Source organism: Cyphomyrmex costatus, unplaced genomic scaffold (genome assembly GCF_001594065.2).
Source record: "Cyphomyrmex costatus isolate MS0001 unplaced genomic scaffold, Ccosl1.0 scaffold1273, whole genome shotgun sequence".
Classification (NCBI taxonomy): domain Eukaryota; kingdom Metazoa; phylum Arthropoda; class Insecta; order Hymenoptera; family Formicidae; genus Cyphomyrmex; species Cyphomyrmex costatus.
The window spans coordinates 19,150-28,847 of NW_017275253.1; the positions used below are offsets into that span (position 1 = coordinate 19,150).

The 9,698-nt window shown below is 37.7% G+C and overlaps 3 protein-coding genes across 3 annotated transcripts; all 3 read right to left on the minus strand.

Annotated features, from left to right (window-relative positions):
* Positions 1 to 4,738: 4,738 nt before the first annotated feature.
* LOC108782469 (uncharacterized) lies at positions 4,739 to 5,383 on the minus strand. Its single transcript, XM_018550749.1, has one exon. The coding sequence runs from the start codon at positions 5,381 to 5,383 to the stop codon at positions 4,739 to 4,741; it is 645 nt and encodes a 214-aa protein (XP_018406251.1).
* Positions 5,384 to 5,931: 548 nt separating this feature from the next.
* LOC108782470 (uncharacterized) lies at positions 5,932 to 8,649 on the minus strand. Its single transcript, XM_018550750.1, has 3 exons — positions 8,236 to 8,649; positions 7,960 to 8,097; positions 5,932 to 7,764 (listed from the first exon to the last, which is right to left on the minus strand). Exons 1-3 carry the CDS (start codon positions 8,647 to 8,649, stop codon positions 5,932 to 5,934), a joined length of 2,385 nt encoding a protein of 794 aa, XP_018406252.1.
* Positions 8,650 to 8,671: 22 nt separating this feature from the next.
* On the minus strand, positions 8,672 to 9,406 carry LOC108782471 (uncharacterized). The gene is made up of 2 exons (XM_018550751.1): positions 9,131 to 9,406; positions 8,672 to 9,046 (listed from the first exon to the last, which is right to left on the minus strand). Exons 1-2 carry the CDS (start codon positions 9,404 to 9,406, stop codon positions 8,672 to 8,674), a joined length of 651 nt encoding a protein of 216 aa, XP_018406253.1.
* Positions 9,407 to 9,698: the final 292 nt, after the last annotated feature.

The following is a 9,698-nucleotide window of genomic DNA, read 5'->3' on the forward strand; positions in this document are numbered from 1 at the left end:
TATATATGTGTATATATATATATAATTATTATTAATAAATATTTGATATTATATTGAATAATATTTTATTTTTAATTATAAGATTTAAACCGCGCGCGCCTCATATGTGATGATACACCATGCAACACTGGTCTGCTGGTTAGAATAGATAGAGAGAGATGATAGAATAGGTAGAGTGAGATAACACATAAAGTCAAAGGCCCTCTATTATCGAAAAAACGAGATGGACATTTTCTCTGGTTGACGACGTTGATAATAATAATGACGTATATTAAAAATGAAACGTGAAAATTCACAGATCCGGACTTTGCGTCACGATATCTCCGGTCGTAGGGCACGTAGAAAAAAAATGAAAGCACTTTTATTATACAATTTAAGTATTTCCTGTTGATTGAGCGTATGTAGAACTTGATCGGTTCAGCCGTTACTGTGATCTGATCATCTCAATCCCGAAAAATTCTCAGTTTCGCGTAAAGGAGGCACGGCAGTGTCGCGCGCTTGGCTTAGCGCCGAGACACTACCGTGTCTCCAGATAACTCAAGTCGTTGAGTTATTCGCTATTTACCGCACACAAAAGCGTTGAGTTATTGGGCACATTACGTGCACGCGTAATGAAATAGTACATTATGTCACGCGAACCGCGTGTCATAAAATATTATGAGTAACTAGTGGGGGTATAGTGTATATAGCGCGGGACGGGCGCGATTAGCGCACTCGCTTCGCTCGTACTCCCGCGCCCGCGTCGCACAATAAACAACTGAGCATATGAGTTACACACAGAATTTTTCATTACAAGTGCTCGTCGTGATGTGTCCAATACAGCAACGTTTTTGCGCAGAAGAGTGGGGTTAGAGTAATAACTCAAGTCGTTGAGTTATTGGCTATTATATTTACCGCACGCAAAAGCATTGAGTTATTGGGCACATTACGCGCACGCGTGATGAGAATTATATTACAATACTCTTGCTAATGATGCTTTTCTTGTAAATTAAAATTCAGATTTCATAAAAAAAAATACATTAATTAAATACAAAAATAATTTATATGTACTTTAAGTTCATACTCATCTAGCCTTTACTTTCCTATCCGAGACTCGTATTAGGAAACCGATGAAAAATGGACGCAAGAAATTTATGAGTTTAAAAGGCTATTTGTATTTACTCTCGCGTCTAAATGTTTCTTCTTGTTGTATATGTCAAATGTGTGTTCGTGCGTCTGTGTGCTATCTCTAAACGACGGTTCCTGCGAAATTTAAATCTATGGCAATGCAATCGCCACAATATATTTGATAAATTTATTCTGATATTGACTATAACTGAGGGACCCAGAGGTATGTTCTCTGTCGGAGAGATATAGATGCTTATCATTTTGTTAATACATGAGTATTTTATTTTCTTATTAGAATCGTGTGATATCTTCGTAACCGATCATCCAATCGCTTGACGAGCATTCAGATTTCTCTGAATAATCACTCATTTTTTATTTAATCAGGAGACGCGATAGTGTCTTCGGTCATGTTCAAAAACTGGAAAACACTGCAAGTCTCTTATCCTGAGCCACTAAAGTCCATTCTTCGGGGGTGCATAACTACTAAAATATAAAAAATTTTGAATCGAACGTTATATATTCTGAATTGGAGGCGTCGAGTGGCTCAACCACTCAGTTCGATTGACTCGCGATCTGTAGACCCGAGTTCAATCCCACCTGCGCTCAAACGCGATTTTTCGCGTTTAATGAGCCAAAAAATGGCTCCACCTGGTGATCAAAAAATCTACGATCATCAGCGTCGTTCGGATTCGGCGTTAAATTGTAGATCCTATTTAGGTCCTATACATCAGTATAAATGCTGGGGGACATTTGATTGGCACTCAAGGATTTAGAAAAATGCGTAGGCTAGCAGTATAATGACTGAATAACCTACGGAAGTAAGCAGGAGCGACAATGGAACCTCACGGATCTAGGTTGCGCTAGTAGGCTGGTTAAGCCCACCTGTATTAATATACTACTACTACTACTTTATGTTCTGAAAGGCAGCATCGCCACTAGTAATTTGAGCCAAAAAAATTTTAAATCGGTCAAACCGTTCTGGAGATAGAAGTGGTCGAAAAGTGATGATTTTATTGAAAAATTAAGGAACGTCTTCTTCTGCTTCTTCTTCTTCTTCTTCTTCTTCTCTGTCCGCATACACTTTATGTATATATTCACTTTGTATTAGCACCTTTATTAATAATATATCAGTTACTTTTCATGGTAATATTATATTAGGAATATAAATAAGTTTCTGCCGTGTTTTCATCAAAAATTGGGCATATTGTGAAAGAACGGTACCTAATGTTTTATTCGAAGTATTGTCCATCGCTAGCCACTACTTTTTCCCATCTTTCTGGTAATTGGTTGATTCCACGTCGAAAAAACAAAAAACGTCGAAACTATGTCTTTGTCTTCGACGTAAAATTCACCGTTCTTGAACGTTTGAAACCACTCACGGCAACTTCTCTCACTTAAGGCAGCCTCACCATATGCTTCTACAAGCAATCGATGCGCCTCAGCTGCAGATTTCTTCAAATTAAAGAAGCTCCCGCAAATAACGCTTATTCGGCTCAACGACATTTCCACACGAAAAAAGATATATGATACAAAATCGCTAATATTTCAAGGTTATGTTGTTGTCCAACCTTACGATATGACGTTTTACAGTAGACAATTTTAACCATAACATACTGGTGGCGCCATCTTTTGTCAAACGAGAGAAGCTTATTTATACACCTAATTATTATTAGACACCTTAAGGGGGGAGCGATTCGAAAATTGGCCGAAAGTTACATACAATTTATTAATATTCATTTTGTACTGGCACCTTTAATTAATAATATATCAGTTACTTTTCATGGTAATATATCAATATTAGATAAAAAGATTTAAATTTTTGAGTATCCTTTTTTGAACATGACTTGAACTTTTTATTTCTATGATATGGTTCTGTTCGGATATCATTTACTTTTTAGAGTACAAAGGCTCTAGCAGGTTAAGAAGGGTCAATCAACCCCCAAACGGATTATGACCAGCATGTCACCAAAAAGTTCGTTGACCCGAAAAAAAATTTGGAGAAATTTTTAATTCCGTACACCACCCCTTTTCGCCTTATGAAGTATTTTCATATTTTATTTTTGTCACGAGACCTATCAGATACAATTCTTAAATTAAATTATTAAAAAAATTTGGGCGTACAAAACGTATCAAAAGGTATTTGAAAATATTTTTTGCGAGATGTTCCAACCTAACCATAATTTTTAAAAAATTCCTGAAAATTTATAAGTGACCCCCTTTTGTTAGTTTATGATTGGCAACCTCGCAAAAATTCAAAAACATGTATTTTTAAACTTATTTTCACCCTGAATTTTTTCAGAATTTTTTGAACCCGGCATCATGCCTAAAAAAATTAAAACTCGCCTAAAAAGGCAAAAAATCGCCATAAAATATATATCAAGTAGCCATAAAGCCCTAAAAGGCTCATAAGATAGCCTGCAGACATAGGTAAGATAGCAAGATAACCCTAAGATAGTTCGTCGCTCTGATTAAAATAATTATGCAATATTATGGAAGTCTTAAAGCACTAAAACATCCATAATATCGCCTTAAGATAATCGTAACACACTAATACAATTCTGAGACAGCCCTAAAATTCGATTAACATTACTATTCAGCATTAAAGCAGTCTTAAAGCTCTAAAACATTTACAAAATATCCTTGGGGCATTCTTAAAATACTCAAAATGCCATAAAATGGTCTTGAGAGAGTCGCAAAACTCTCAGACGGCATTGAAGTGTGGTTAGAATAGTTCTGCAATCTTAAGACACTAGAATACATCAGTAATAAGTATTTTTTACGAGTATCGGAGGACGACTGATGAATTTAAGGCAGAAAAAATATCGTACGACAATTTCATCCCATAACCGAATTTTTTTCTGAAAATTTTAGCCATATCCTTTTTTTCATATTGGAACTATTTTGAAATATTTAAAGGTTATAAATGCTTTCTTTCATTTTGAGTATCGGATGACGAAATGGTAGCAGGAATGTCAATGGGGTCAGGAACTGATGATTCGTACTGAATCGTTTCTTTATCACCTATTGGGTTTGCGTGATAAGAATCTGGGAGATAACTCCGCAAGTCAGAAAATTTATTAGTAGTTGTCGAAAGAGACAATTCTAAAGGAAACAATTTCTGTACCGGAAGCATCAGTTCTCCTGTTGCTGTCTTGAGTTTGACGACACGTACCTGGTCATCTCGACTGGAAAAAACTTGAATGATTTTGCTTAAAGGCCACTCCAGACGTTTCAAATGCTCACTTTCTACGAGCACGATATCACCCACTTGTATGGTATTTGGTGGAGTCGGCGATCTTTCGAGATAGTTAACCAAGGTATTCTATCCGGAATCTTCTTCGAATTTGTACTCTTGACGATATTTTATTCTTCTATTGAAAGCAAAATTGTTCAGCATCGGCCAAAAGTCGGGAACTCTATTGTTTTTCAGATCCAGCAAAAACAGAGACGGAGATAAAGATAATAATTGCTCCGGATCTTCGGCTAAATAAGTAATTGGGCGAGAATTAATGACAGCTTCACAATCGCAGAGTACTGTTGCCAATTCTTCATAAGTCAATGAGGCTCGTCCCAATACCTTCCTCAATAGTTCTTTGGTAGTGCGTACTAATCTTTCCCACCAACCACCCCATTAAGCAGCTGTGGGTGAATTAAAATTCCAATGAATTTTTTCCACTGTTCCGTAGTCTTCGATCTTCTTCCAGTTGATCTTCCGAAGACTCTTATTAGCACCAGTAAAATTGGTACCGTTATCGGTGTATATAATCGAAGATCTTCCTCGTCTCGCAATAAACCTGCGAAACGCTTCCAGAAAGGAGTGAGATAAAGAGATAACTAATTCCAAATGAACAGCTCGATAAACAGCGCAGGTGAATAGACAGATCCATGCTTTGCTATCATCTCTTAGGAAAAGTGAACCTGCGTAATCTGTACCAGTAACTTCGAAAATGGCTGCCTCTTTAACTCGGTCATAAGGCAATACAGCAGGCAACAGTTCTATTCTCTTAGCACTATAACGTTTACAGATGATGCATTTATGTATTACAGCATTGGTGGTGTGTCTACAATTCAAGATCCAAAAATGTTCTCGCAAATTATTAATAACAACGCTCGTCTGAGCGTGATTTAACTTCTTATGAGTGTGTTCTATTAGCTTTTCCACAATGGGATGGCCTGAGTCCAGAATGATAGGATAACGGAAGTCGTGCGTATCAATTCGGTTCGAAATTAAACTCCTTACCCTCCAGAGGCCCAAGTCGTCCTTATACACTCTCATCGCGTTTAGTCTGGTGTCAGTTTTCCCAGAAAAACTCTCACTTTGAACCAATTTGCATAAGACTAGTTCGGCTCTGATGACTTCTTTCGTTTTCAAGTTCGTTCTAACAGGAAGGGTTTCTTTACTTCGACAACTATCGAATAACTGTCGAATAACTGTCGATAACTATCGATGAATCTCTGTATCCAAGCGATAACACGAATTATTCGTAAATAACTGGATATAGTTAATAGACGTTCAAGCAATTCCGATTCCTTTGTATCTTCACTGGCTTTCTTTACTATCGGATTCAAGAGCGAAATGTCGTCAACAATGTTCTTCTGTTTAGCCGTTTTCCTCACTTCGCTAGCTACTAAATTTTCGTCTGCTACGATTGTTGCATGAGGCCATTCCTCTCGAGGAAATTGAAGCCATGAAGGTCCCTCCCACCATCCCGAGTCCAAGAGCCTTTTGACAGAACAACCTCTTGAAGGAAGATTCGCGGGATTCATGTTTCCTGGTACATGCCGCCATGAATTTGGATCGCTCAGTTGGCGTATCTCTGAAACTCAATTCCATACGAATGTAGCCCATTGAGTCTTCCTTTGGATCCAAGCAAGTACCGTTGTCGAATCAGTCCAATAGAAGGTCTCGATTTGAGAATTTTCCAATGTAGTTAATGTAAACCGCATCAACCTAGTTTCTATTAAAGCTGCGAGGAGTTCTAGTCTCGGTATAGTGGTCATTTTCTTTGGTGCCACTCGATTCTTAGCTTGTACAAAATGTACTTTAACTTTATTTTTTGTTTCTATTCTGACAAATATTACTGCAGCATATGCCTTTTGACTAGCGTTAACAAATAAATGTAAAGATAAGATTGACTCATTGGTGTCAAATATCCACCGAGGGATCTTTACCTGAGATAGATTTTCCAGCTCTCGTAACCATAGCAGAAATGCTTCCTTTATTTGGAGTTCAACTTCAGTGTCCCAATCAAAATTCTGTTCCCATAATTTCCTCAGGAGTAACTTAGAATAGAGTGTTACAGGAGAAATAAATCCAAGAGCATCATAGACTCTATATGTAGAAGATAAAATTTCTCTCTTTGTAATTCTGCTCGGAGTTTCTTGTTGTAGAGCTGTACGTGGAAGTGTCAAAACATCTTCCTGTTTATTCCCAGTCATTCCCAGGACTGTCGTTTCATGGAGAGGATCACTTTCACCTGTGAGCTCCCACCCACGTAGATCAAAACCGCCTGTACTCATAACGTAGATCGCGATTGCCTTGAAAGAACTTATTTCTTCTTCTGTCCCGACACTTGTAACGCAATTATCAACGTACAGTGACCTTCTAAGTTTCTTGATTATGGATTTTTCCTGTTCATCTATAGTCTTCTCAAGAACTTGTTCCAAATGATAGTCGAGAGTAGCTCCCAATAGAAAAGGACTACTTGTAATTCCAAAGACTACTCTACAATGGCGATAAGTTACTATTTTGTTATCAGAGGTACGTTGCCAGAAAAACCTCACATAATCGCGTTTCTTAGGCGTAATACTAATCTGTAAAAATGCTCTTCTTATGTCTGCAATGGTTCCAATGCGTTTCTCACGAAACCGTAAAAGTAATGTTGGAACACGCTCAATAAAGTTGGGCCCCACCTCTAGACATTGATTCAATGAGAATTTACCCTTTTCAGTAGCTGAGGCATCGAAGATTGGACGTATACGTGTGGTACTATTCTCCTTAACAACGTGTCGATGAGGTAGATAATGTCCAGGGGAGCTTAACTCTTCAGCAGGAACTTCCTCAATTATGCCTTCCTCAAGCCATTCATTAAACACCTTTTCATACTCATGGAGCAATCCATCATTGCGAAGTTTCACTATGGTGTTTCTTAATCTTCTTTCTGCGATTTCTCGGTTTTCGCAAAGTGGTGGATGATTCTCCTTCCAAGGTAAGAAAACCTCGTATCTGCCACTCTGGTTAATCTTAATCGTATCACGGAATCGGAAGAGAATCTCTTGTAAATGATGCCCTTTCGACAACTTTAGGATAGGATCCTCTATACCGATAACATCAGGATTCCATAAATCATCTATATCGGCATTTTGAGCGTACATGGACAAAACAGTTAGCACCGTGTCTGACTCTTGCTTCTTAAATTGTGGAGTTCGACCCAATAATGTCCGTCCTAAACGTGTTTCAATAGTGGTGAGTTTACATTTAAGATTAAAGATTTTTCCAGTATATAATTCGCCCGCAATATCAGCACCTATCAAAAGAGAGATAGAATTATCAGCGTATTCATAGTCAGATAATGTCACCGATTTGTGCTGTAATTCTTCTATCCATGGTCCTCCGGACTTCTTTGGAATATCTTGGCAAAGTGTCTCGTTGATAGGCTATAAATTTGCAATCATAGGAACCGTCTAGACTGCGTAAGTGTATATTGTAATACTGATGCTCTTGAGGTCGAGTCTGTGTTCCTCCAAATAATAAGTGGATCATTGTACGCTTTTCGGTTCGTATCGAAGTTTCTTAGCCACTCGTTCTGAAATATACGAATAATGAGAACTGGTATCTATAACTGCATGTACCTGCAATTCCACTACTGCGTTAATCAGACAGACTTGCAATGTCTGTAGAAACACCTCAGGCTTCTTGGATAGACTCGCTAAATTTTGTCTTTCTATTTTGTCTTCTACTTTATTTTGTGTTTCGTTAGACTCTTTAGACTTGAAATTCGAAGACATATTACGACACATTAACAATACATGTTGCTTCCTGCATCAGGGACATGGCTCCTTGTAACGGCATTTCTTGAAACTGTGATCTAACCTCAAACAGTTAAAACAAGCATTCTTACTTCTCACTATTTTCTGTCTCTCTTCCAAAGACATTGTCTTCGCTTTGTTGCACAAGCTACTGTCATGTTTCTCACTGCAACAAATATATTCTATTACTTGAGATGGTTTTGCATTAATAAGTCCAGCCGCCGAGGCTACTTCGTTAGATTGTAGTTTTTGTTTCCTTTTCATCTCTTTATTCTCCTTAGAGAATGTTTTATATTCAAATCCTTGTACCGCCATAGCTATTCTTTCTTCTGCTATCACTTCCTTTTGTAAGAAGTCCATCAATCCGTACAGTCGATCCTTGGCATCGGTAGTACCCGACGAAGTAGAATTTCTCTGCCATACTCTTAACAAATCTTCGGGCAAAGCTGACTCGACTAATGTATCCATTAGTCGAGTCAGCTTTGCCCGCATGCTTAGCATGGCCGCGCACATCTCTGTAGTCACATTTAAAGATTCAAGTGTTCTCAACTGAGTCAAGTTTATCGTAAAGACTGGATATAGTCGTTTTATTTCCTACTTTAACTGTATTAAGTACTAATTTAAGCAATTCGCGAATATACACTTCAATCAGCATATCGCTTTTACCGTACCGGTCTCTGAGCTTGTCAATAGCTTCATCATCATTCTCCGCTGTAGGAGGGAAACTGTTAATAAGTTCGCTAGCCTTAGAACCCTCCACTATAGCCTGTACGAGATACTGAAATTTATCTCCCTTTGAGAGAGATTTGTCTTCGTGAATATTCTTAAACAAGCTCCAGAATTTTAGCCAATCTTTCAGATCGCCACTAAATTTTTGCAATTCTATCTTTGGTAGCTTAAATCTCTTATCCTATATATGTAGAATCTTTAAAGCCACATCTTGAGACTCATTTGATTGTGTATATTGCAAAGAGGCTTCTATAATACGACTTACCCTAACCTTCATCCTTTGATACTTGATACGATATTCGTCTGCACTCTCTATTTCTTCTGACAAGATTTCCTCTGTGATTTCCTCTGTATCTTGCATTAAATTAAAAATCTGTTGATTGATCTCGTCTAATTCGCACACTTTACTTCTAAAGACTTCGAACCTTGACTGTAGTTCTATTACATCGACATTCTCTTCCTCTATTAACTGATTCAACTGAGAAAATGTACGTATAAACGTTGTTTGTAAAGCCTTACGTGTTTTCTTTAACTTCTCCATTCCGCTGATTCACCAAAAGAAAATTGTCTTTTAACCTCAATATCGTGTCGTTGATCGCCAGAAATGTATAATCTCGTAAACACAGGTTCGCGGAATCAAGGGAAATGGAGAAGAAACGCTACAAAATAACTCTCGAGTAATGTTTCCTTGAATGATAGAACTTTATTAAGTCGAGAACACAAGGATAAACTAGATACAAAGAAAATAACGTGTTCTCATCGAGAGCGAACAAACGAACAAGTATAAAAATCTTTCTCTAGAGCGTAACATAACCGAAAAATAATGGCGCGGA

Excerpts from the sequence above, each read along its gene's own strand:
- LOC108782469 (XM_018550749.1), bottom strand. The coding sequence starts at position 5,383 with ATGAGAGTGTATAAGGACGACTTGGGCCTCTGGAGGGTAAGGAGTTTA.
- LOC108782470 (XM_018550750.1), bottom strand. The coding sequence starts at position 8,649 with ATGTGCGCGGCCATGCTAAGCATGCGGGCAAAGCTGACTCGACTAATG. Across the intron at positions 8,098-8,235 it reads TGGAAGAGAGACAGAAAATA|TCTAAAGAGTCTAACGAAAC; the intron begins GTGAGAAGTAAG and ends TCGAATTTCAAG. Across the intron at positions 7,765-7,959 it reads ACGCAGTAGTGGAATTGCAG|CCTATCAACGAGACACTTTG; the intron begins GTACATGCAGTT and ends GCAAATTTATAG.
- LOC108782471 (XM_018550751.1), bottom strand. The coding sequence starts at position 9,406 with ATGGAGAAGTTAAAGAAAACACGTAAGGCTTTACAAACAACGTTTATA. Across the intron at positions 9,047-9,130 it reads ATCAAAGGATGAAGGTTAGG|GATAAGAGATTTAAGCTACC; the intron begins GTAAGTCGTATT and ends CTACATATATAG.